Source organism: Labrus bergylta, chromosome 10 (genome assembly GCF_963930695.1).
Source record: "Labrus bergylta chromosome 10, fLabBer1.1, whole genome shotgun sequence".
Classification (NCBI taxonomy): domain Eukaryota; kingdom Metazoa; phylum Chordata; class Actinopteri; order Labriformes; family Labridae; genus Labrus; species Labrus bergylta.
In genome coordinates this window covers 23,568,959-23,596,621 of record NC_089204.1, presented here as the reverse complement: position 1 = coordinate 23,596,621, position 27,663 = coordinate 23,568,959, and the positions used below count along the sequence as shown (strand labels likewise).

The 27,663-nt window shown below is 41.1% G+C and overlaps 1 protein-coding gene across 1 annotated transcript; it reads left to right on the top strand.

Annotated features, from left to right (window-relative positions):
* The first annotated feature begins 1,024 nt into the window (after window positions 1-1,024).
* On the top strand, window positions 1,025-27,658 carry zgc:154058 (Transmembrane protein 150A-like). Its single transcript, XM_020648085.2, has 8 exons — window positions 1,025-1,245; window positions 2,882-3,130; window positions 8,861-8,908; window positions 9,555-9,641; window positions 10,776-10,843; window positions 17,992-18,119; window positions 23,459-23,636; window positions 24,144-27,658. The coding sequence occupies exons 2-8, from the start codon at window positions 3,066-3,068 to the stop codon at window positions 24,413-24,415; spliced, it is 846 nt and encodes a 281-aa protein (XP_020503741.1). The 5' UTR covers window positions 1,025-1,245; window positions 2,882-3,065; the 3' UTR covers window positions 24,416-27,658.
* Window positions 27,659-27,663: the final 5 nt, after the last annotated feature.

The following is a 27,663-nucleotide window of genomic DNA, read 5'->3' as shown; positions in this document are numbered from 1 at the left end:
ATCATGTGGACAGTGGATCAACCTTCCTAGAAATGGAGTCACTTAACATTCACATCAGTCTTTACATCATCTTGTTCAGGAAATTCAGAAAATAGTTAATCCAGTGCCATTTCTTAATAAGCAAATCAAATAATTATCAACATTCCCAACAGGCCTATCTAGAGTTTTTTTTTGTTGTTGTTGCATATAGAAATAGGTCAAAGGGAGATGAACTCACATTAAATGTAGGCCTACGTCTACAGATTGAGACCATTTTGATTTGATTAGACCAGGCTGCACACTGACCCCATCTCCCTGACATTAAAGAGAAGTGCATCTGTGGAGAGACGTGAACAAGTTGATGCTCCAGGGGGCAGCAAAAACACACGTTGCTGGACGGACTGGCTTTAATTATGGGATGGAAAACACACACAGATTTTTCTTAATAGACAGTGCCACATCTCCAAACACATGTGTCGAACTTGTTTATTGACAGTGAGAGAAGAAAAGACAGACACAAAGATCAAGTGCAAGGAAAACCACTCACATTAAAGAAGCACTTTTTTATTTTTTTATTTTTTTAGACAAAATACAGATTTTCACAAAAGGCTAAATAAACCAGTTACCGCGCTTCCTTCATCTAGTTATGCGTTGCTAGGAAACCGCTGGATTCCGAGTTCACTTCCTGTTGCGGTCTCACAGGACTATATCTCTTTCAGATGGTGTTGTATAAAAACTGTGAAAATAACTTCCAAACATTTATGAAGATCATTTTCATGTTATCAGTTTTATAAAAAGGATAAAAAAAAATAAAAAAAACCATATATGAAACTGATTTTTAACTTCGTTATTTCTCAATACCGCCGTCCCGCCCCTTCGGCGCACAACTAAACCTGAATGCAACGTACCCTGCTACTACAGGTTTGTGTGTGTGTGTGTGTGTGTGTGTGTGTGTGTGTGTGTGTGTGTGTGTGTGTGTGTGGTGTGTGTGTGGTGGGTGGGGGGGGGGGGGGCGGAGTCAAACAGCTGGATACTGTGGAGTGTCTCGTGGCGGCGATGCAAGGAGACCGACTGCATGTGAGAGCGATTCTTCCCCCCACTTCATTTCAAAGGGAAGACGGCTAACGGGAAGAAAAAAAACAACAAGGTGACTACACGTTGTCTCACGAGGCCAGGTTGGAATAGTTTTTGGTCACGAGAGGTGCTGGGAACAGGTCGGCGCACTCAAAGTTACTTGAAACTTTAGTCTAACGTGAAGGCTTTTAGGTAAGTTGTCTCAGGATCTCTCTCTGATGTTCGTCGTCGTTGCATGTTGCATGAGGAGGGATGAGCCTAACCAAACATGAATAAATCTGTGCTGCGACATATAATATCACGACATTTCCCCCTTAAAAACATTTTTAATTGACCACAAAGTCCAGCAGCCCATAAACCATATGGAGAAGTAAGGAATAGAATATTAAAATATCATATAAACAATACTGTGGATTAACTGCATTACAGGTGTTTTTGTATGAGATGTTACCTCTTTCATATCCTCTTACTTTAAATAAATATTTTACAGTTTAAAAACCCATTATTATGAACTTACATGATATATATATATGATATATTTTGCAACATGTGAATTGTTTACAGTTGACACAAATGCTTGACTTGTTTTTTTTTGGCTATTGATTTATTTTATATAAATGCATTTGCTATTCACTTGCTTTGCTGTATAGCTGCATGTCTTTTTCCTGATGGAACTGTATATAATATTAAGATAACCTAAAACCAGTATGTCTTTTTTCATAATGGAACTGAGTATAATATTAAGATAAACCTAAAACCAGTATGTCTTTTTCATAATGGAACTGTATATAATATTAAAACAACCTAAAACCAGTATGTCTTTTTTCATAATGGAACTGTGTATAATAGTGAAACAACCTAAAACCAGTATGTCTTTTTCTAATGGAACTGTATATATTAAAACAACCTAAAACCAGTATGTCTTTTTTCATAATGGAACTGTGTATAATAGTGAAACAACCTAAAACCAGTATGTCTTTTTCCTAATGGAACTGTATATATTAAAACAACCTAAAACCAGTATGTCTTTTTTCATAATGGAACTGAGTATAATATTAAGATAAACCTAAAACCAGTATGTCTTTTTCCTAATGGAACTGTATATATTAAAACAACCTAAAACCAGTATGTCTTTTTTCATAATGGAACTGTGTATAATAGTGAAACAACCTAAAACCAGTATGTCTTTTTCTAATGGAACTGTATATATTAAAACAACCTAAAACCAGTATGTCTTTTTTCATAATGGAACTGTGTATAATAGTGAAACAACCTAAAACCAGTATGTCTTTTTTCATAATGGAACTGTATATATTAAAACAACCTAAAACCAGTATGTCTTTTTTCATAATGGAACTGAGTATAATATTAAGATAACCTAAAACCAGTATGTCTTTTTCCTAATGGAACTGTATATATTAAAACAACCTAAAACCAGTATGTCTTTTTTCATAATGGAACTGTATATATTAAAACAACCTAAAACCAGTATGTCTTTTTTCATAATGGAACTGTATATATTAAAACAACCTAAAACCAGTATGTCTTTTTTCTAATGGAACTGTATATATTAAAACAACCTAAAACCAGTATGTCTTTTTTCATAATGGAACTGTATATATTAAAACAACCTAAAACCAGTATGTCTTTTTTCATAATGGAGCTGAGTATAATATTAAGATAACCTAAAACCAGACTCAATCTACCCCTGAATATGCACAAAAGCTTGTTAAAAAAACCTTATCCTCGGCAAGTTATGAGCATGATTGTCATGATGATGATGATGATTATGATGATAACTCACATCCATTCTACTCTCATTCACCAGCTCCAAGGGACACATCTGTCCTGCCAGTGTCCCATCTACCATCCTCCCTCCTCAACACCATGAATCAGTCGGTGGCAGTGCAGATGTCCGTCACTCTCAGTTAAATGTTAGTGCTACTTGAGCAGATATCGCTCGGCTGGCCGAAGAGGAAAAAAAAGAAAGGGGCTGTTAAAGGTGCTGGAAGATGTCTCTGTGGATGATACTGCCTGTCAGCCTGCCAGTGCTGACCATCACTGGAATATGGGTTGTGTAAGTGTTATATATTCCTTGTGCCTTTTATCTGAAAAAAGCTCACATAACTGAGACCGATGAGTTGGAAAACTAACTGCTGAAGTGACAGTGAGTAGGTAAGCAAGGTTGATCTGATGTCAAGAATGATCTAATTGTAGAGTTTCTTCCTGACAATACAGTAACCTTGTGTGAAGGAAACATTAGTTGCCATTGTCATTTTTTATTTCTGCTTTCATAGCTACAAAAACATACTTATGCTGTAGTTCACATGATTTATTTAGATCCCACCAGCTACAAAGAAACAAGAGTTTCCCTGAAAGACTTCTAACATACTGTCAGATCTTTTTAAAATCACAAAATGAAATATCCCGATAGTAGAATAAGTAGGGTTAATATAAAAATAGAAGCCATCTACATCCACATGTGTATCTGCGTACCATTATATTTTATTATTACAGTGTTATTAAGTTAATTCAGCCCACTAAGGCATTCATGCAAACCATTTTAATGCCCAATAGAATCTTACTGTAGCAACCTGCCACACACCTGCTCTGCCTGCAGATACATTGACCAATGAAAACATATCATGAAAAGCCTCTCATCTACATTTACTTTCTTTTTTTATATTCTTTCTCATGGAATATCAGTGCTTGCATAACAATCATACAATAAAAAGATCATAATGAATGTTATATTTTACAAATGATCCTTCATGTAGACGAACCGTAGTCCACATTCTAATGAATTGCAATGCTCTTGTTTAAGTTTAAGCAAATACCACCTCCCTTCTGGGAAGGCAGAGCAGCATATTTGCCCTGAAATTCCTGGCCGCCATGGTGATCTCATGTGGCTTAAATCTCTCTAAAACAGACCTGCGATTATCACCCCTCTCTTAAAAGTGTGATGTGCAGGTTCTCAGTGTGCCATCATTATATAACAGTTCAGTATCTGAGGCGATGTGTAGAGAGGTGAGACTGAGCACCTCCTGGTTATGTTTGAGCTTCTCTGTTATTACTCTGAAAGGAGGAATTCAGACCCCAAGGGGGAGAGAGAGGCAGGTGGCCCGATTCCAAATTGCTGTATTTCTTCTGTGTTCATGCAGCGTGCAACACGTATGATGAGTAAGGTGAGAAGTTCTTTGCCAAAGCTGACACCATGCAAACCAATACCTGTTTGTGTACGTGGCTGCTTCACAGTGTTGAGTGTATGCTTTAGGGCTCTGCAGAGAAGAAAAGTCTGAGCTAAAGATGTTGCTTTAGACCTTCAGTATACTGAGCTGGAGAGCAGGCAGGTGAAAATAAGTGCTGGCACTGGACATCTCTGTCTTGTTTATCTGTGAGGTAGAAAGTTGATCTGACTGAAGTTGCCGATTGCTGCTGACTGTCAGTCCCTTAAAACACATTTCCTTCCCGTTACCTTGACAAGGGCGCCTTGTTTCTAAGAGCAGTCAAGGGTCTTTTTTCCAGACTTATGGAATGTCAAAGGATGTGACAAGTTGCGTAAGTCCCTCCCTCACTCTGGGGGGAATTGGGGGGGGGGGGGGGGAGTAAGGTAAATACTAGAAGGGAGAAAATAGAGAGCGTAAGCAGAACTTTCACTCAGCATCTGGTGGCCATGCCCAGAGTACAGAAGGTCTGTGGAGCCAAAAAGGCTCAGGCTTGTGCCAACCAAAGAGTCTTAGTGTAGCGGCTTTGCTGACCTTTTGTAAAACAGGCCATGAGATTGATAAAGTTTGGCTCCACTGAACCCATTAAAGACACTTCTAGTTTTATAGCTTTACGCAGTTCATGCCCCCCTTTCATGTGGTCTCTATTTTTTATTTTTACACATCTTTTAGCATTTTTTTTTTTTTACCAGATCTCTTTCCATGACAGTCCTTCTGAATGTTTCACCTAAATATTGCTCTCAAACATGCAATTACGGGTTACATCCACTGCTGAGCTTTGATAGACGTCTAATTATGTAAACAAAGCTATTATTACTTAGCGTTCTGCGGGAACAGAATGCACTGGTATACTTTCACAAGACAAAAGGTCCCAGAGAGAAAAGGCCCCACTGTTGCTATTTTTGCTTTGGAAGATGACCAGATATTTTTATATAAAGTTGTAGAAGAGCAAACAACTTTTTTTTTTGGCTCTACTTTCCTTGCATCATTTTTTCCTCTAATGAAGTCCCTTGGTTATTCTCTACAACATTTAAAGCGTACTTTTTGGTCAACTTTAACGTCATCGTGTAGTTAAAAAGCTCCGACTTGGAGCTCTGGCAGCCCTCTCTACCTGACGGCTATATTCCACTCACACATGAAGGTTTCCTTGCTGCATTATGCACGAGGGCTGCTCTTAACAGACAACATGCATGCCATCTGGCTCAATATGACTTTCACATGCCGATTTGCATAACCTAATGCCAACCAAATGTTGGCCATCCTCCAAGGCTGTCTCTGTCAGACCTGTATTGACCAATCATGTGTGGCGTTAGAAAACTAGGAAACGAGCTTAAAAATGTTGAGTTAACGCCTTTCTCATACTTTAGGGTGACGTCAATGAAGATGATCCACAGATAAGATGATTTATGATTCATATTGTATAACATCATTCATCATCTGTCAGTGTTTTTCTAAATTAATCTCATCTTAATCTTAATCAGTTGCTTGACAACGGTCAAGTTTCAGTTGAGTTTGTGGAGTTAAAATATCATCTTTTGTTGATATTTACTACTATGTTCTGCTACGACTGAATCACTGCACTGCTGATATTCATCACTCCCTCTTGCCTGATATTGCTCAAATAAATTGTGAATATCTATGAATTTAAAAAGGTAAAAGTTATTCAAAGTGAAGTAAAATAAAACTGGTCAGTTTGCCTTTTCATATCGCCAGTTTAAGGAATGATATTTTAGCCACTTTACCGTCTCGCCTTTAATGTGTCCCACCTCTGTGCTGGCATCGGCGGCAGTAACAGACGTTACAGGGGCCAGATTGAGATTACTGTAAGAAGACAGCGCCAGCAGGAGAGGACAGGGCTGTGTGTGTGTGTGTGTGTGTGCATGTCTGGGTGTGTTATGTAGAGTCCTGGCTGTGAGAAATCATACACTGGGACACTAATATTACGTCATTGTGGAATCAGTGGGAAGGTACAAAGATTTCAAACGTGTGACAGCAGAGCGTCGTTACGGTGCAGTTGCAGAATCACACTCTGGCATGTGAAAAGTCTTTATCATTTCATCAATTCTTAAATAAATCGCAAAGTTAAAGACAATGGACAGTGAACATCATCAGAGACCTTTTTCCTTTTCTTTTGTTAAAACAACATAAACAACAAGCAGCCAGGTGTAACATGATGACAGGACTGTTAAGTTTGAATTCTTTACTAACGGTAATGTTAGCAAGCTACAAAAGTTGGATAGCTCATGGTCATATTAGCTAGTAGTCAAGTTAACTAGCAATTGGTTGAACTTTGAAGCTTTCATGATTTGCTTTACCTCTTTATAGTTATTGCTATAAAATGAGCTGTTAACCTGAAGTAGTGCAGATGTTTACTGTCTATTGTCTTTTTGATTCAGGTTGAAAGGTAAACATTTTATTTAGATTCTTTATGTTTACTCTGAATACCCCAATGATAAGGAAAATGTCCGCTGTGTGAATACAGTGTAGTAACAAGTGCCTTGTTTTAATGTACGAGAAGAAGCACCCCATTTTGGGATTTGGGACAAATCTTGTCTTGTTAACAAGCGATACAGTCATGTACGTGTGCACTGACGTGCCTCCTTGCCGACTTGTGGGTAGCAGGTGTGTAAATGTGTGTGTGTGTGTGTTTGTGATATTTGTCTATCCAAAGACTGGTTTGTGAGGAGGACACCGTCTCCCATGGAAACAAATGTAATTGGTGCTTAACCTCCTACTGAACTACGACTGGATTCACAAATCAGGACAAATAGTCTCTGTGTGTCTGACTCGGTGGTTTTGACTCTGCTGTTGTTTTATCATTTCTGATATTTCAACATTAAAGTGTGTGTGTGTGTGTGTGTGTGTGTGTGTGTGTGTGTGTGTGTGTGTGTGTGTGTGTGTGTGTGTGTGTGTGTGTGTGTGTGTGTGTGTGTGTGTGTGTGTGTGTGTGTGTGTGTGTGTGTGTGTGTGTGTGTGTGTGTGATAACATGCAGAAAACATGACAATAACGTTTCTGTTGTGTCCACCCAAAATTATAACAATGACTGAGCATTTTAACAATCTGCAAACCAAGCTGTCTTAAGAAAACTATGTACTATGTAAACTACGTACTATTACATAGTCTACTGCATCTTTGTGTCATTAACATTAGCTTTTCAATACGACTTAAACAAGTATTGACAGAGCAGAAAGGTAGAAATGTACATTTCACTGCTGGGGAAATAATCAAACTCCTGACAGTTAAAGCCTGAAGCAGCAAAGTGATGCATTCACTATTTCATCAGCCGCAAAGCTCACTCAAAGGTTGAGATTAATCTTACATTATGGTGGAAACTCATTAATCTCTAAACATTAGTCATTGTATTTTGTTTTTTAGCCTTTGTTTGAGCAGGAAATACCCGCTGAGAACGAGCGCTCCTGTCCGGGGTTGTCCTGCAGGGATACAAGTAAAAACAGTCAAATAGAAACATAGAAATACAGTACAAAGAAACAACACAGACGTTCAACCATCAAAAGGGAGGTGCTCTCCTTTAACAGTTAAGCCACTAATAGTCTGTGAGGCTGAAATTATCCCCTGAGATAAAAAATGATTTTTCCAAGACTGATTCTGATATCCAAATGTGTGAGTTTAAAAGATATGATAACAGTTAACTGAGCTTTGGTAACACAAACATGTAGCTGAACCGTATTCACACTTAAAATCTAAGTAACAACCGCACCACTTTTTTTTTTATATCTGACGAGTGGACAAACTTTGTAATGGTAGTTCTGGTTCTATCTCTTGGTCCTCCGGTCTTTGACTTCTCCGAGGATGCATCAGGTCAGCGACACGACCGAACAAACATTACTGCTGGATGTCAGTATTCCTCGTACTGTTCAGACTCACACAAACCAGTCTTTTCTCTGTGTGGCCCTCTGAGTTCCAGAAATGGTGATACGAAGCAGTCGAGTATCAGGTCGCCTAGTCCTACAGGTTGAACAAACAGGTACAGCTCGGTGTTAGGTCACACTGGCAGGACGGTACTATCACATGATATTTGGTGGTACAATTACACAATGACACCGTATATGAAGGTATAAAATGTACTACACGTATGAAACATAAGAGACAGCTTTAGGTTTATGCTCAAAATATTTATTTGTTAAACTCTCTTCACATAATACCAAAGTCATGCCCTTCCATGTTCTGTAAGTCACTCATATGAAAACATTTAGGGGTCAATGCCACATGAAAATATGAAGCGGGCTCCAGTTTTTCTGCTGATTTTTTTTATATACTTTTAACTTTTTGCCTTCATTGGATAGCACAGCTGAAGAGAGACAGAACATGTTGGGAGGAGAGAGGAAGGGGAGAGTGGGGAATACAAAAAAGGTCGGATTTGAACCCATGGCTGCTGTGACAAGGACTATAGCCTCTGTACATGGGGCGCGCAACATAACTACTAAGCTACCAGCGCCCCCTATGTCTGTTCTTTAGTTTTTTGTGATTGGAAAAAATATTTCACCTAAATTCACTTTGTATGACACTGTAATCATAAGATATCATAATATACCATCTTTCTCTCTCTCTCTCTCTCTCGTAGGTACGCCATGGCCCTGTACAACCAGCATGTCTGCCCTGTGGATAACTGGTACGCTGTCCTTTAGTTTTGCTTCTTCACACCTCTTTATCACACTGCACACATTTCACAAACTCATCACTTGCAGTCTGCTAGTTTGTCACCGTCGATGTCTTTTCCAATATCTTTATTGTCAGCTCTCTCGGGACATTTTGTAACAGGATTACTTTCAAGTCAATCTGAGTAAAATCTGCTCACATACTGCGCTGAATCTACATCTACATTTGCATCAGCATGCGACCGACTGTCTGAACAGGCTGATGTTAATCTCCACCAGCAGAGCTACTCTTTGATGATAGAGTTTTTTGTTCGATGAAGGGCTGCATTGTTGTGACCTCACAGCATGGCCGAAAACAATGCTATATATTATATTATTTCAAAATATTCCAAAATATATCTCTGCTCTCTGTTTGTTTTTTTGTTTTTTTTTCAAGTAGGTTTGAAGTTGTGTTGAGATTTCAACATTTTAAAACTTCTCCATGTGTCTGTCTTTTGTGTGTGTGTGTGTGTGTGTGTGTGTGTGTGTGTGTGTGTGTGTGTGTGTGTGTGTGTGTGTGTGTGTGTGTGTGTGTGTGTGTGTGTGTGTGTGTGTGTGTGTGTGTGTGTGTGTGTGTGTGTGTGTGTGTGTGTGTGTGTGTGTGTATGTTTGATGTCCCAGGTTGTACAACCAGTCATGTGAAGAGGACCTGTATTTGCAGAGTGGGCCAACCTTGTGCTGCACATTAGACAATGTACCTCTCATCAGGTCTGTGAGACTCCCACCCTCACTTCACCTCTCCGTCTGTCTCGAATCTGTCTCTTTGTTGCGAGTTTCTGTCTGTTTTTTTATAAACAGGAACACTGTCCCATTGTTTTAACATGACCCCTTGTCGGCACATTGTTGATAAAAAAAAAAGCGAGTGAGCTTAAAGGAGCCGGCCGTCCTTAGTGTGGGTGTGTACATTCTGAAAATAACTCGGGGCTGAAATATCCTGCTGCCTGCCACCGTGGCAGTTCAGAGGCAGAGCATGGGTCCGCACTTCACCATGTAAACACACACACACACACACACACACACACACACACACACACGGAGGAGTCGGCTTACATTTGGGAGGAAATCAAGGCACTCCCACTCTTATGTTTAGCTTTTATTCCTCTGGGCTCGAAACATCAAAGGCCAGAGCGTAAATACAGTACAGTGGTATGCATAAAACAATCAGGGACAGACGAGAAAACTGTTAAAAACACAAATAAATCACAACTCAACCACATTTAATGACCACGAGAAAATATTTAAAATCATAAACTACATTTTTCAATGCTGCTGCTTTGAGTTTGTTTATCATTTAAAGATGACATGTAGTGTCCTTATGTTAAATTATATGCTTAGCAAACCTAACTAAATGTCCTTATCCTTCCATCCACCACCTATATATATATATATATATATTATATATATATAATAATGTTAAGGATTCTTTGAAAACTTATCAGTGCAAGTATGAGTCCATTAGAATTTTATGCTTTACTGAGGAATGTGAGTGTGTGACTGAAGTCAGCTGAGAAGGCTTTGGCTCTGTTGGCAGCAGCAGCTCGGGCACAGACGGACCGTGTTGACTTGTCTGCTGCCTTCCCCTCCTACAAACATTTCCCATTCCTACAAGAGAGGCAGTATGCACTAGGTGAAAAGTCAAAAGCTTGTAGATGAGTGCTTAGGAAGCGTGATTCTACCCCCTCCCTTCCCTTTTTATTGCATGAGCAGGAATGCATCATGTAAACATGCTATATGTTGCTCTGAATGCACCACGACAGAGGGGCATGAGTGGTACCGTTTCTGTGTAGCGTAGGTTGATTTAAAGCACTTATCTGATTTATTACTTTGTACTCTCTCTTGCAGTAAATGTGGGACTCTTCCCCCTGAGAGCTGCTTCTTCAGCCTTATCTGCAGCACGGGATCGTTCATGGGTAAGAGATCATGTGCACACGACACAGGAACATCACACACATGTAAACACACACACTGTCACAATCATTGATATCAACTTCGATTTCTGCCCTAAGTCACCTTGTCCCTGATGAGAAGCTGCTTTATTCATGATCCAACTTGCTCCTCCTTTAATCTGATTGATTTCTCAGCGACCGAGGTCAAGGTGACATCTTCATGTGTCTTGTTTATTTATTCTTAAGATGTATTTTTGGGGCTTTTTATGCATTTATAAGTGAGACAAGACAATCGATAGAGTTGGAAATCAGGGAGAGCGAGAGTGGGGGATGACATGCAGCAAATGAGCCACAGGTCTGATTCGAACCCGGGCTGCCCGCTTGAGGACTGAAGCCTCTGTACATGGCGGCGCGCAAACTAACAACTAACAACCAACAACCCTAGTGTGACTATTTCTATTCAGCTATTTTTCTAACGCCCATCACTACTATCACTGGATCACATTGCGATGGAGTGATTTACAGCACATCGGCTGAAATAACCTTTGTTTACGCCTACCAGCCAAAGCTTCAGAGTGAGGAGTGTGGTTGCTATTTAGAAAGAAGCAAGTAGATATGTTCTACTTGCAACACATGTTTTTAAGGAAAGGATAAATAACTGATGAAAACCAAGAATGACAAAAAAAAGGAAGTTCCTTTTAGCCGCATAAAACTAGTGCTGCATAATAATTTCTTCATTGTTGGGATATGAGGATTCACAGTCAGCATATTGTAAAAGTCCACTTCCTTGTTTGAGCACGGTTGCGTTTCTCATCTCCCGTGGACTGTTCTACAGTACACATGAATTGTTGAGAGACCCGAGACCACCTCTTAAAGCGGACTCGGGCACAGTACCGGAGTACAATACTGGAGTACAGTATCGGAGTACAGTAAGAGTAGGGTTTGTGTTCACACTGATCAAATGAAACAGACTTTGGGGTCAAGCGTACTTCGATCTGGGCCCGGCTCCCTAGTGTGAAACCACCCTTAGAGATTAGTCGTAGATCATATAGTAGAAACGAATTGCTGTTGTTTTAATCAACTTTGCTTCGGGCAGAAAGACGAGACCTCAGAGTGACTTTAGTTTAGTTGCCCTGCAAAAATGCAAAACTTACAACCACACTGACCAAGAGCCAGAGAAATCCCTGCATGTGGTCGGTTTGCATGAAAGAAAGAAGAAATTACAACAAATGTAGCCTCTGGATGGCTTCATGTAAAATTATCACACGCTCATACACAGGGTTTATTTTAGTTGGAGCAAGGAAAACAGGCATGATTTTTTTATTTTTTTTTAAAGGGAAAAGGAATGGGCTCCCATGTGCTGGCTTGTATGTTTTTTGTGAGTCTACACGTGCTGTGCCCTGTGCTTACTGGTGGGTCTGATTTAGTTAATGTTTTCCAGCTGTGGCTGAGACATGTTCTTTATGTGTGTGTGTGTGTGTGCGCGTGTGTGTGTGCGTGTGTGCACAATTGTATAAAGCGGGGAAGATGTCGCTCCCTCTCTTGTTTGTCTTTTCAGAAGGAGTCTCCATGACTCTAGCGGCTATTTTAAGTCCTGCCTGTCTGTCTGTGTGATTGGGCGACTGTGATTTTTAACCCAATCTGAGAGGAAGGCAGAGACATGATGAGACTATGATCGTTGAAGGGTCAAAAAGGACATACAATACTGTATGCTGTGTGTTGCTCTAGCCTTTTCATACATGCTCAAATCTCTTACAGTTACCATCAATTTGCATGGTGAGCTGCATGTGTGGAAAGGAACACAAACAGCAGAATTTCAACCCTGACTTTATCCAGACATTTTTCCAGCCAGCCCCCTAGCAAAATTTCCTCATGAAGTTGGGTGAGCTGATGTGTGAACACAGCGGGAACTATCCAGGAAAATTCTCCATGAGTCAGTGGGAAAGGGTGATGATGTTTATATCCTGCAAAAGCTGCGTGACTAGCTTGAGCTTCATGGATGTTAAGAAGCTGCTGCGTATTTTTTTTTGCTACTCACCAGATTGTTCTTCTCTGCTATTTTGTTGATACTATAAATATGTCTGATTACTTGTAGCTTTGATATAAAGGGGAAAATGTGATCATAGCATCAGACTCTGTTGCTTCATCTGCCATCTTGAATATATTGTAAACACTGCAACACTTTATTTAGTACACTTAGCATCTAGTGTTTGAAACATACGGGTAGGGTTGCAGCTCATTGTGAAAGTCCAGCATTTGACCCTCACTGTGTCGCTAGCCGTGACCCCTGAACCACAGCAGGTCAGCCTGTCAACCTTGTGTACATATGTGTATTTGGATAAGAGAAAGCGAATGAGGATAAACACCCTCCTGTGATTGTTCCACTAACGGTAAAAGGAGGCAGACAAATAAAAAGTGAAGTGGAGAATAAACAGATAGCAGATTTTCCGTCTCCATGTCGACTCCATTGCTCAGTCTTGATGACATGTTGCGCCTGTCTCAAGATGAATTGAATGTTATTCTGTTGAATCTTTCCAGAACACTGTTTTTATGTACAGAACTATCCTTACACAGTGTTGACAGTTAGACAGTCTGATATGCAATGATCATTGTAGGGTCAAAAGTAACATGTAATACTGTATACTCTGTGTTGCTCTAGTCTTTTCATACATGCACAAAGCTCTTACAGTTTCTGGCAATTTTCATGGTGAGCTCCATGTGTGAAAAGGAACATTAACGGCTGAATAACCATAATATCACAATACAGTAAATCTGTAATAACTGATATCTGGCATAAAAAATAATATTTTGAAACATCATGACATCTGATTAACTAAAGAATAAAGGTAAAGTGTAGGATGAATCATCTATTCTCTGCAGTTTGATGTCAGTTTCACCTCTTATCACGCTTCATCTCTGAACTTCTTCTCACCACTGTCCAATATTATCATGCTGTCTTCTTCTTCTTCTTCTTCTTCTTCTTCTTCTTGTGTCCGAGTGTAAACGTCTTCTTTTTCCAATTACCGCCCTTTCACTTGACCCTCATTCACGTGATTAAGTTCCATCGAGAGGAATCATGAAGTGGTGACGTGGTGAGACAGGACTATCTGTTTGGAGCACCACATTTCTCTAGATTAAAATATCAATATTTGGCACCATTGGTTCGATAATATCACACGAGTCAGGACGATGACATATTGCCCTGTAGATATTTTGTCCCATTCCATGTTTGCATAACAGTATGTGTTCTTCCATTAAAAAAACTAGATATGTGACATCACAGCTGCCTGCATCCTGTTTGAGCCTCATATGATTATTTAACCAGCCTGCATAGTAGATTATTAAATAAGTGATATTGGAATTGTCATTGCAGTAGGAAAATAAAACCTCTACACTATTTTAAGGCGGTAGTGAAGCTACTTTAACATCTGGTTCAATCAATCGGTGAGCACCTCTGCAGGTGAATTCAGTGCGTCAATCATTGGGTTGTGTTGCGTTGCATTCACAGCCACCTAGTTTTCTTTTTTCCACCATCCAATTAGTCTCGGTGCAGGGTTTGTTAATACCGGTTGTAAAGCAAGTTAATATGGCTTTACAAAACTAGGCTAAGCTAATGAGGCATGTAGTTGTACAACAAGCTATTGTAAATAATCAGTGCTTAGCTTCTTAGCCTATTGATTTCTACCTCACTTTGTAGATTGAGCTTGCTGCAGTTGGCTCAGGGGTTCACTCCTTTCCTGGACTGCATGAACTGGATATTGCCTAATAATTATTGTTCTTGCTTTTTATCCAAGTTCCCACCTCTCTGCCAGTGTACACACACTACGTATCAAAGACAATGCGTGTATTCTTTCCCAGCATACCTGCTGTGGGAGAGAACGCCGCCCCGGTGTTTGGGTTGAAATGTATCTCCTTGTGGGGACAGCAGGGTTTATTTAACTGCGAGGTGTGGTGTGGCCGAGGTGACGTCTGTGGGAAGTGGACTTGTGTGTGTGTGTGTGTGTGTGTGTGTGTGTGTGTGTGTGTGTGTTAAACCATGTCTACGCAAAAGCAAGTCTGTGCTTGTGACAGCAGGGTAACATTACTGTGTGTCCACGTTGTTGCAAAGTAGCACTGGTGTGTGTGCGTCAGTGTTTGAGTCAAGACGCTGCTTACTCCTCTGGGCTTCCTGTGTTCATGAAAAGGAGTTAGATAAGGAGAGGGCGTCCATGTGGAAGGTGTCAGACTGTGTGAGGGATACTAGCCGGCATGGTGTGTTTATGCAAATTTCAAACCTTTATTTGTCACATGCTCATATCGTGGGCAGTGAAATGCAACAACTGTTCTGCAAGGCCATGCATTAGAAGCAGTACTCTAAACGACATGTGAATATAAATAGATAAATACAAATAAAAAAGCATACAGGGGGAAAAGTTAAAACAGCATACTTATTCCTCCTGTTGTGCTTTAATCAGAAAACGGTTTATCTTGACTGTCAGAGGCCAGGTGGAGGGCATCCATGCTGCTTACTCATCAGACATGTAATGTCCTCATGCTGCACGAGCCCGTGACCTCTCAACGACAACGTGACACGCATCCTTAAAGAAACAAACCAGAGGACAGGAAAAACAGATGAGCATATAAGAGCACGCTAAATAGTCAAGAAGGTAAAAAGAGAGTAATGGAAGAAATGTTCTTCATTCTTGAACCTTTGGGCTCGGGCTTACATCATCCCGAGGAAGCTAAATGCCAACAAGCTCAAACAGGCTCATTTGTAATGATGAAAAAGTCATTTTGTCGAAAGAGGAAAGAAACCCACAGCCAACCGGTCTGCAGCCAAGAGGCCGAGATGCCATAATCTAATGAAACAAACTGCAGCTGACTTTCTTGTCCTTTCAGCGCTAGAATATGTTTTCCATTTAAAAGAAGAAAAAAAAAAAAAAGCAGTTGGAAAAAACCAAGACAAGAGTGTTTCCGAGCCTGGAGACACTGCTGTTTGTTTTTCCATGATTGTAACTTGAAAACACTTTGCCAAGATGGTTTAAGTGCTGCGGGAACTGAGGGCAGCTCGCAAAAACACTCTCACAGGACTGGGCAGGAGGATCCAAACACACATAACGTCAAATCAACAGTTATATACATTCTCAAACATTATGCAGGATGTATACATCAGGACACCATCCTGTACCTGTTTCATCTATTGACCTGTTAGTTTCTGTGAAACAGTGGATCATTTTGGTCCCATTCATGTTTAGTTGTGTAATAAAACACTCGGATGTTAAAGCATTCTGTGAGGATCTTTGGTTTGTGTTGATTTTAGGGACCCCTGTTGACAAAGCAATACGTCTTCAATCGATCAGTCTTTATCAGTGTAGCACCAATTCATAAAACCGAACAGGTAAAATACCTTTCTCTGTGTTATATTATCTACAAAGACCCAACGTTGATCCATCACGAGCACAGCTCCAAGCAACATTTAGCAAAGCAGCAGTAGCAAGAAAAAACCCGGCTCATGATGAACAGCCGTCTGCACAAACTGTGTAGAGCTTGGAAAGTGGGAGAGGGAGATGCAGGAAGATGAAGGATAGAGACAAGCAGAGCAACAACAACAACAGCAACAAAGAATAAGACAGATTTATAGCTGTCAGTAATAATTGGAAGAGGATGTGTGGTATTAGTAAAATTTCAATGTGAACATTAGAACTGTGATGATGATGAAAGAGGGAGGAGTGATTCTGTTAATTAATTTAAGAGCTTGAAGTTGAGCAGCTCTTAGATTCACTTTAGTATTTATAATAATGATAACGGATGTAAGGCTGATATTATAGAGTCGTGTCTCTTTGCTGATCTTTTCCTGTATTTGTGTGAGGTACTATTCTGATGAAAAACGTCACCTTGCTTCCTTCAGTGGTCACTGACTTCACATCAGTTCTTGGAAGGTGTAAACAAAAGCACTTCTGGTTTTCACGCTGTTACCCACTTCCTGTGACCCTGAACTGTTGGATGCAGTGACAGAGAATACAAATAATTATATAGAAAACATTACTATCAATGCTATATTATTGGGTTAAAACATTTAACATTAAAATAAGATCAGACTAAAGTACGTTTCACTTTGCAGCCTGTGCTGACTTTGCAGTTGTGTTGTGAGTTTTTTTTTTTAATTTCCTTTAAATTGATGTCTCTGTTCAGAATTGACCCAAATGTCCATCAAAATAACCTTCCACTACATAATAGAGTAAGTTTGATCTGTGGCTGCTGCTTTTATTTTCCTGGTTGTCAACATTGTGAATGAAAGATTTTTACAAATACAAGAACTTTCCGGGCATGAATCATCATCATTGGAGATTCAAGCTGAGCTGAGGTTGTGGTCAGGTTATGAAAGGTGACCCGTCACTGAGACGTTGGCCTAGACTAAACCCTGACTAGTGGAGAGACAAAGCTTTACGTTACAAAATCCTGCACTGGAGGTTTTTTTTTTTCCTCTCTGTGACCACAGTTTCCATTAAAATTCTTTTTTTTGGCAGCCTGGACCTCCTTAAAGCCTGCTTCGTACAAACGGGATAGTGTCAGAGTAAAGACAACAGTTCAGTCTTTGAGACAAATGTATGGGCTTCAGGTCAAGACACGAGGGGCTCCTTCTCCCCTCTTATTCTTCCAGCCTCCTCTTTCTTTCCTCTCACCCCACTTTCTCCAAACCCAGTCAGCCTTCACTGAGCCATAGCCGTGAGGAGGGAACAAAGAGAAACCAGGCAGGGGTCAGCCACCAACAATACCCCCAGTCACAGCCCATAAGCACATCAGGAGTCATCTGTCCCGCATACTGTACTGAGTTTCCCTCCTCCTTCAGTCTTGTGTAAGACTGAGACCAGCCCCCCCCAGCCATGTGTCGGCCCCACTTTTCCCGCCATTTCCTGCTTCTCATATTCCCCCTTTTAGTTGGTGTAACTCTAAATCTGCTTTCTGGGAATCCTTGTGTTTTTTGGCTACATGACGTCTGTGAGTGTTTGCATTAATTGAATCCAGACGCTGTGAAATAAAAAATACCCCAAACTAACTGTGTGTGTGCTTCCTCTCCAGGATAAAGCGTAACCTTTCTCCCTTTCTTACAGCCCTCCATGGCTCTGGTGAAATGTTTTCATGTGCAGATCCACATATAACTGACTCATCTTTGTTTGTTTCTTTTTCTGTAGTTATGGCGATAGTGCTGCTCCGCTATGCCCACGTCATCGAGAAGCACCAAAACTGTGTCCTCAACACGGCCAGTCTCTCCACAGGCTGGATCTGTGCCGCTGGTCTCATCATGGTGGGCAACTTCCAGGTATGCTGACCTGATTTACTCCCCTGGTGTAACGGAGGGAAATTAATGTAATGTAATGTAATGTAATGTAATGAAATGAATAGTAATAACAGTAATGATAATAATATTTGATCAGGAGAACAGATAGACAAAGAGCTCGCCCTGACCTGAAGTGTTGAAGAAGATAAAAGATGGACATCAGCAGAAAGGACTGGTTCTCATGACAGGAAAAACATAAGACTGGGTCAGCTTACCTAGACGCCGGTCTGCCTGGACCCCGGGCGTAGCTCGGACTGGATGGCGTTGTGGGCAGTGGCGAGCCCAGGCTTCGTCTTTGAGTTCAGATTTAGTTTTAGTCGGATCACAAAAGAAGATAAATGGCTGGTTTCAGAGAAGTTCATGGGTGTGGGTCGGCTGTTGAGTCCCGTAGCTCCTGCAAGTCAGCGTCCATACGGGTCCTCTCTCAGCTGCCGGCTTCACCTGAGTCTTATTACGACATTTAAAAGCCACACAGGGGAAGAGTGCGCACCTCAGTGATGGTGTGTTTAACACTATCAGGCAACTCAGATCAACACAAATTGAACCCTTTCTACATGTCCTCCATAAAATCCAGTACAAGACATTTACAAAACAGAAAGATAAGGTAGAAGAAGAAGAACCCTTCTGTTCCCTTTCATTCCTAACTGATATTACATTACAGTAAAACCAGTCTGGGATTTATTACTACATTGAAGTATAAGAAACTTTAAAATATATATCTGCAGTGATAAGTCAAGAGATGTTGAGTTACGGAAAGTGTGTTGAATTTAAATGTTCTTAAATCACCTCATGTTGATTTTTTTATTTGGACTGGTTTCCTCCAGAACATGACACCACCATAGACCCAATGATCCTTTAATAGACATTTCATTTATTTATTTATTTTTACGTCAAAAGCTTAATTGAACGAAGCAGCAGTTCTTGTCAGTGAAAGTGTCTGAATCCCTTAACAGAGCTGCATTTCATTGTCATCTCACAGTTTCTCAACAATGATCGGGCCTTAAATCGTGACTCTTCTTTTTGCTTTCACTGTCCTTCACACATTGTCTATTTCATCTGTCCCACAGTCAATTTAAAACTCTGCTTCGCTGAAGTGTTTCGTGCATTCAAAGACCAAACCCTGAACTGTGTGTCCGACACTAAAGGAGGAAATCCAACCTGAATTCCTTCCCTCTAGATGTTTGTTCTTTGGGGAAGAATTTGTTCAAGTTTAAATATTTGGAGCTGTGGCTGGATGCCTCTGCTGTGTGTGTGCGTGTGTGTGTTCGTGTCATCCCTGTATCTGTGAAGGAAAAGAACCAATCGAGTTGTTACGTGTCACGTCTAGGAGACATCTTTGGTATTTTTTATGAACTGTGTATGTGTTCCAACTAAAACATAGACATGGTTACATAGTTTGCTTTCTGATGAAAGTCTGGAGACTTCTGACATCTTGATGCATTTCTGATTCTGTCCTCCGACTTTTAAACAATTGTATAAAAGATTTTGCTGTTTACTGGAACTAATGGGAGGGAGATGAGGAGGTAGAAAACACATGACTCACATGGTGCGCTCGTTGGCCCAGCCTTAACGTCAATATGGTTTTCAGATTTCGATACAGAGTTGAAGGATCTGCAGTGGATAGAGATTATGTCTGATAAAAGTTGTCTCCGTTAGAACATTCTCAGTATGTTATCAGGAGGAAACGGTCCTCATGATGCTTTTTAACACAATGTCATCCACCTTTAAATACAAGACTTTGAATCAAAATAGTCTCCTGACTCATTCGTTTAATCATGTTTGGTTATTTAGGAGAAGTGACGACAGAGCCCATCATCCTGCGGCATCATCGTATGACATTAACCGAGATTCCTGCACGTCATTCCCCATTTTCCAACTCTATCCACTGTCGTGTCACCACAATTAAGGCATTGAAAGCAAAAAATCAAGAAGGTAGAGACGTTTTTGCTCGTTCATCTTGTGTTTGTGATGAGAGGGCAGTAAGTGTGTCTGATGTTCTGGTACAGTGTAAAGCTAGTTTAAAAAGGGCAGCTCTGTTTCCACCTCCTGTTGGGTGCAGACTCTGTCCTCTTTGGGAAGCCAAGTCTGTCCGTGAGTCTGTACATCGTCCTACGTTTACTCAGTTTTGGATCACTCACAGCGCTCAGGTGTTCCGCCACTGTCTCTATTGAGGGCCAGATAACATTCTAATTAGCTCTGTTTTTTTTTTTTTTTTGGTTGATTCTTTCCAACGTGTTAAAGAGTTCTCTTTTTGTTGGGTTTCTGTCTCTGCTTGTGAACAGAGTCCCAGAACCAGGTGTCTAAGAGAGCAGCTCTCTGTAGTCTCTCTGGAGGTGAGGGCTTTGTTATGGAGCGTTGAATTGTGATAAGTAAAGGGTATCTTCCTCATTCTGCTCTGCATGCATCATTTGGTGTTAACCAGCTAACCAAAGTACGTCTGAAGCGCCCTGTGAGATGAAGAATGCTAAGAGGAAAATGACACACCTACAGGAGTGTGTTAAACAGATGTGCTGCAGCAGTTTATCTGACAGTATGAAAAGGTCGCCTGCACCTTCTTCCCGTTTCTCGTCCCTGGCCTCTGCTCTGCAGGATTGGGAGGAATTTAACTGGAAGAGCCAGGGGGAAGTGAGTCATCAAGTCTGGCCATGCATGGAGAGGAGCTGGGCAGACAGGGTGTGTGTAGGAGAGGCCCTGCCTGTAACCAATCACAGGCGGGATCCTGGCCGCTTTCTGGAGAACTTGCATCCCTTCCAGGCGGGAAAATTCAAGCGGGATGGAAACGTGTCATTGATGGAAACGTTTACAGTTTAAACTCCATTTCAGAAGAGAGATTGAAAATATGCAGCACAGACTCGAGTCCAGATGTTGAAACACATGAACGTCCTCAGGAAAACTCAACAAACATGTTTGGATCATCAGGAGGAGACAGAAGAAGCTGACTGATCAAAGAGAGAGAACGCACCAAAAAAAAAAAAAAACACATCACATGGAAACAAACTCGGCTTCAGTTTGTAGTTCTGTGTTATGTAAGGCTTTGGCAGCAGAGCTGTGGCGTGGCCACCGGGATTTTTCTTGTCAGGAGGCCTGAGAAACAAATATAAAGATGATGGAGAAATCACTGCCACACAGAGGCCCATTACCGTGAGACGGCTGCAACATTTATTGTATTAGCAAGTAGTTAATTGTGCACATAAAACACCAAACGAAAAGGTGAAGCTCGTAAATATCAGACAAGTCCCTTCACTGTTTTATTGCTGAGATCTGAATAAGAAGATCGATTCCTCTCCCTACAGTAAACATGAAGCTGAAACCAGCAGCTGGTGAGCTTAGCTTAGACTGGGAACAGATAACAAAGACATCTTTCCATCCTCTGTAAAGCTCACTTAGTAGAGTAGAAGAGATGGACTAAGTTAAGATAACTAAATTGGTCTGTAGGACTGAAAAAAACAAACAGGGTTGGTTTAAAGTTTGTGCTTACGTTTTACGTTACACTAAAATTGGGTTGATGAATAAAGTTGATGAAACTAAAAGATACAATACTACAGTGTAAACCCTTTGAATTTTAAATAACATTATAAAAGACTGAGGGGGGGGGGGAATCTCCCCAAAAATATGTACACATGCAGGATGAAAGCAAAGGGGATTAACAAAGTTAACGCTTTGGGTGGTAGGTTTAATGAATGTGTGAAATATTTTACATGTAGGGCCGAGCTGAGCCCTGAAGGCCTGTTGAAAGTTGGGGGTGAGGATGACACTTTCAGTTAAAGATATGGGAAGTCATGAAGTTCAGCAGTTACGTTGTTAACCGTTCTCTTTCCGTTCAGTTTCAAAAACAATGAAAAACAGAAGCTAACAGAGAGCTGGAAGTCGGGTGTTTCCTCCAGTCGGGTGTAAATCCTAACCCCTCATCACCCCTCATCACCCCTCATCACCCCTCATCACCCCTCATCACCCTGCACACTTCCTTAGGACTGTAAGACAGTCATTTCGAAACATTTTAAGGGTTTTATTTTATATATATTTTACATATTTTATCCAAAGTCCCTTCAGTGGACACACGGTGACAGCCTCATATGTAGGGGAGTGTGAGCTCTGCTGAATCCGACATCGCTCTGCGTGAACATCATTACTATTCATTTATGCAGGGGAGCTGCTGGTCAGTGTCAGCCTGCAGGAACTGATTTATCAGACCCAACTTGCTTAGTCACCACGTTGCATCTTATATTAGATTGAATACTGCAGCGGTTCACGTCTCAGGCCTTTACAATGACATGACACACCACAGGCTGTTTGAGGAAGCCACGATCACCCGTTGGTGTTTCAGTTGATGGAGAGTAGTTCAAGTCGGAAAAGAAACGGCAAAATATAATTCACTTTGTCGACACAAACCTGGCTGCATGTTCTCGCCTATCCTCATCCTCCAGCTGTGGCGAAATCTGGCATATTGCTGCGCGTGCTTTTCACGTTGAACTTTCTAGAAATCTTAACAGGATTAACATACTGCTCAAGAATGTTGAGTATGTACTTGGCGGGTCAGTTGACGAATGGCTTAAAAGGCCAATCCTGAATAACTTTGAGGCTATTGCTGTAATGATCTTTGAGAATTACGAGGAGCAGGGGGCTCATTGCTATTCCAACACAGCAGGGTTTGAACTGTGTCAGCGTTAGCCCAGGAAAAGCATTTATTGTCATCCGTCTGGATTGTTCTATTCCTTGGAGGCTCGTTTCGTCGCTGGCTCTCTTGAATCTTTTATCAGTTCTGATCAGTTCATCTGGTGTGTGTGTTTGTGTGTGTGTGTGTGTGTGTCTCTGTGTGTGTGTGTGTGTGGATCCTGCAGTGGCAGCTGTAGTCACGTGATCCAGTGCGGCTCTTTTGTGCATTGTTTCATATCGTGCTTGTGACCAGCAGGGAAAAGGAGGAGATCTTGTCGCACTCTGTATCACCCTCCTTTATTCATCATTGGCTCCCTTTTAGAAGAAGTCTAACTGGCTGCTAAGACACTATACCACAACACAAAATAATCTAAAGGTTTATTAATGGGCTCTTTATGCCCCCATTTAAGAGACAGGACGGTGAACAGAGGACAGAGAGTGTGGGGAATGAAATGAAGGAAAAGAGCCACAGGTCAGATTTGAACCCGGCCTGCTCTGGAGCCTTTGTACATGGGGCGTGCACACTAACCACTCATTTTCCGGCGCTCCAACACTGAATAATCTGACCCAGCAGCTGACCGATGTTGCCCCTTTTGAATATTTCGTCTTAACCCTCCTTCTCTCTCTCTCTCTCTCTCTCCTCCTGTCTGCTTCCTTTTCGATGGCAGGTGGATAATGCCAAAGTTCTCCACTATGTCGGAGCAGGCATCGCCTTCCCCACCAGTATGCTGTTTGTGTCCCTGCAGTCAGCGCTGACTTACCGACTGGCCAAGACCCAGGGCGAGTACAACGTGGCCCACCTCCGGCTCTGCATGACCCTGCTGGCCTTCGTAGCCTTGGTGCTCAGTATCCTTCTGCAGCCACGAAACAGATGGCAGCCCTGAGGCGGTCAAGTGCTTTAATGTAGAGCATACAGTAGTCCTGCCAGCCTGATGAAAGACAGAAACATCCACCGTCACTCACTGTAATGATTCAATTTCAGACCCTGTCTTTAGATGTAGCAGTCTTTATATTCCGGCTATATGTGAAATTCAAAGGTTCACTGAGAACACAACAAACCTCACCATAACTGTAATGGTTTAATTAGAACTGCTGCTAATGCTTGTTTCCACACCACATTGCATTTTGAGGTCTTAATGATTTGTTTTCATAATATTTGTATATAATATTTTGTTTTTAAGCCTAAAATAATTGGTAATAGGTCCTATCCCATCAGCCTTCTTGCCCTGCCTTGTTTTCTACGGTAGCCGAATTGCCCGATTGTGGAAAAAATGATTGTTTATTGCATGAACAGCTCGTAACCTTTGAGCACCCACACTGCTTCGCTGTTGCTGCCCTTAACCATATTTCCAGGCGGCGTGTTTTTCTGCCAGGAGAGCTTCGTCCTTCAACACGCGTCGGCCATCTTCGAATGGGTGTTCTGCGTCATCGTCATGCTGTTTTACGGGACATTTGCCTTCGAGTTCGCCGGCATGTCAGGAGGTACCATGGCCGTGCTGGCTAGAGGAGGGGCCCTGGGGCCTGCTGGGAGAGAACACAAGGTGGACGCACTGGGACCAATGGGAGGGCCCGGTCCACACTCACAGCCTCACCCACACCACCCTGAAAACATGTCCATCCTGTAGCCTGCTGGCACATCTCCATGCCACACAGTTGGCTTGTTTATTCCTCTATAAACTGCGGTTGTTGAATGAATTTTAATTATTCATTTCCAGCCACATTCCTCTGAAGCTTTGAGATAATCCAGGCCAGTACCGTCGCTGTTCACGACAGAGTGGATTCTACTATTTCGACCACAGGGGTGTCGATGTGCTGCCACTGTGGAGAGCTCAGATCATACTGTGCTCACATCAGAGCTCGGGGGTTTCCTAAGGACTTGTTTGGCGTTTGCACATTGCACAAGTGTGAAACCAACATTTGTCCAACCCAGTCCTGTTTGTATTTAATCAATCAATTCAAGATTTGTTCGGTTCCCTTGAAATCCTGTATTCTCTTAGTCTCACTTAGTGGCCTTGGAGCATTTCTACTTGGAGTGTCTGCCTTGATGCTTTCATTATACATAAAGGCGGCTGCTGGACGGCCGAGCTGACAGTATTATAGCTGTGAGACAGACAGAGAGAGAGAGAGAGAGTGCATAAGAGTTACAGTGAGAGCAAGGTTGCTTTGCCCACAAGAATGTTGAAAGCAATAAATTCAATGAAACAGTCGATTAAATAGAGAGCTTAATGAATGTTTTCTTGAGATAGAGCAGGGCATCCATTTGCATTTAATCATTTAAACTTGCATCAAAAAATATTTTTTAAAAAATTCAAATGACTGTTCTGTAAAAGACTCCTTCATTGTATTAAATTCAGTAAGTTTGAGCTGCTGTTAGCTGATTGCTTCGTTTATTCAGCCTGAATATTCTGTCAAACAGACTGTATGCTGCCTTTCAGCCACAGGCCACAGCTTGATGTTAAAGAAAGTCGACATTTTTGAGGAGCCATGGAAATGTCTGTTAGTTTTTTTTTTTTTTTTGGTTTATACAGATTTGAAATAAGCTTCATCAAGCACTTGATGTGTGGTTAAATCCACAAAAGCATGCCTTACGTTTTGTAGTGTCCATGGTGCCTCGTGACTTCAAACCTTGACGTCTGACTCTGGACAGCACCCTGTCTCACGCTCTTATTGTTTACTGGAAGGAAGATGAATCAAATACTATTCAAAGTTTAAGGTCAACATAGTACTGTAGAGTTCTGCCAAAGGAAGAGAATGATACTGCGTCCAGCAGCAAAATGTGAGCCAGCTAATTCAACCCAGAGCTCTGGCTTTATTGAGTTTAGTGACGAGGCATCACGCATGTTCTCAAGTTCTGTGGGTGGAGGGCTGCATCTCATTAATCCTAACAAGGAGAGGCTCAAGCGTTAATGGGGTCTTTTGGGTTTACTACTTACTATACTTCTTTGAAACCACACTTTTAAGCTTTTTCTCGGCCGTATTTTGTAACAAAGGGAAAAGGGATTTTGATCATGCCTGAGGTTCACTGTGCTGCTTCCTTGTGACTTTTCTGCAGAAAATACCAAATACCTGTTTGCCAGAGGCATTGGTGCTAAAACACAGAAGTCCTTATGCTGCCATTTCCCCTGAGTTTATCTGTGATGTAGTTGTGATCTGAAAGCAATAAGAGGGAGTGAATGAGCTGGAACAGAAGGTTGCATGCACACATGTGAGTGCCAGGAATATCAGAGCAGATATTTGCCACTACAAATTGATTTTGAACACTACAAAGCCCCCTGCTTACACCTACACTGACTTTAGGTTGTTTCAAGTGAGGTTAACCCTTTTGTTTTTCTTTCAGTTGAAACATTTTCTGTACTCATTGACTTTCTCTGAAGTTCTATGAAGTTACATAACACAGAATTACTGTTTAATGTTTAAACCCTGTTCCCCATCTCAGTACCATATTAAGAAACTCTGAGCTCTCTGGTGTGAAACACATCCAGCAGAGGGTTTACGACAGAAAAAAGTCTCGTTATTACACCATCTCATGGTAAAAAATACCGCTCTCCTCATGCCACCACCGGCCACATGTTTGCTCAGGATTTTATTTAGCGCCTGTATTTTGAGTGAAAGTGGTTTAGTTGCTCAAAAAAAAAAAAAAATTCCAGCTCAGTTTTTGCAGCTCCGTTACAGACGGACTGGAAACTCAAGCTGAAAGCATGACTATCTCTGAACAGACTGAAAGGGGAAAAGCTTCCCCATGCTTGTGTTTGGAATAAGATGGAAAGCAACTATGCTGATCACCTGCTGCCCTCTGCTGGCCAAACTGCGTGTTGCAGATTAGATTAGGGCTGTTGTGGCAGAGTTAACCTCACAGATGGTTGATTAATTGTTGGAAAATAATACAGAAAAGGCAAAGTCAGCTGCACGTCGAGGCCTGATCTACAAAGAAGGTATAATGAAGAGCACTTGAATCCTAGTCTGTGCGTCTGGCTTAAGCTGTGCAGCGATGTTACATGGCATCCCTTTGAAGGAAAACTGGCCTTTTGACACTCGACACACAATATGCCTTAATTTAACCGTACAAATTCAGTGCATTTTAAATGTAAAGCCTATTGCTGCTTGTGCTGCTCTTTAAATAAACATGTTGTCATTACACAGTAACTGGAAGTATTTTAGTTTTCTCTCAGTGCATGTTAAGAATCTATGCAAAATGGGCATTTCCAAAAGAATACTACAGAATCAAATATTTAGTTTTAGAAACGTTCTCCCAGCCTGCACGGCTGCTCTCTCTACCTTCTGTCCGTATTAGTCTGGGTTACTGATCAGTCTGTACTTTGCTCTCAGGAAAACGTTATGACACCAGCTGCATTCGTGGTTTGATTCAAAGCAGAATGACCTCCGCTTGCTTCTGCCTTCTGCTGTCTTTGTTTTAAAGGAATGTGTTCTATACTCATGAAGACCTTTCATGTTTTTGTTTCGTTTTGTGTAGCGTAGGTGCGACTGCCTTTTTCACAGTTGTGGGATTGATGGTTAGACATAATATATCAGATTATTTTTGTTAATCAAGACTCTGTAAAGCTGCAAATAATAAACATTCCTGTATATTTGGCTTGTGAGCATGTGTATGCGACTCAAACACACACGGTTAAATATCTACAAGATAAAACATTCAATCAGTAGATCATTGGTGAGCTTTCTGACAAACTGACAAACATCTGTTCATTCTCAAATGCTAAATGCTAAATGCTAAATGCTCCCTATGTGCCTTATGTATTATTTTGATAATGAAAACCAAAGAGGTTTAGGTTGTAAATTCTATTTTGATGAAAAGTCATATGATTGTATATATATGCCTTAATGTTCAACAAATAAATGTTTTAAGAAAAGCTGG

Excerpts from the sequence above, each read along its gene's own strand:
- zgc:154058 (XM_020648085.2), top strand. The coding sequence starts at position 3,066 with ATGTCTCTGTGGATGATACTGCCTGTCAGCCTGCCAGTGCTGACCATC. Across the intron at positions 3,131-8,860 it reads ATCACTGGAATATGGGTTGT|GTACGCCATGGCCCTGTACA; the intron begins GTAAGTGTTATA and ends TCTCTCTCGTAG. Across the intron at positions 10,844-17,991 it reads CAGCACGGGATCGTTCATGG|TTATGGCGATAGTGCTGCTC; the intron begins GTAAGAGATCAT and ends CTTTTTCTGTAG.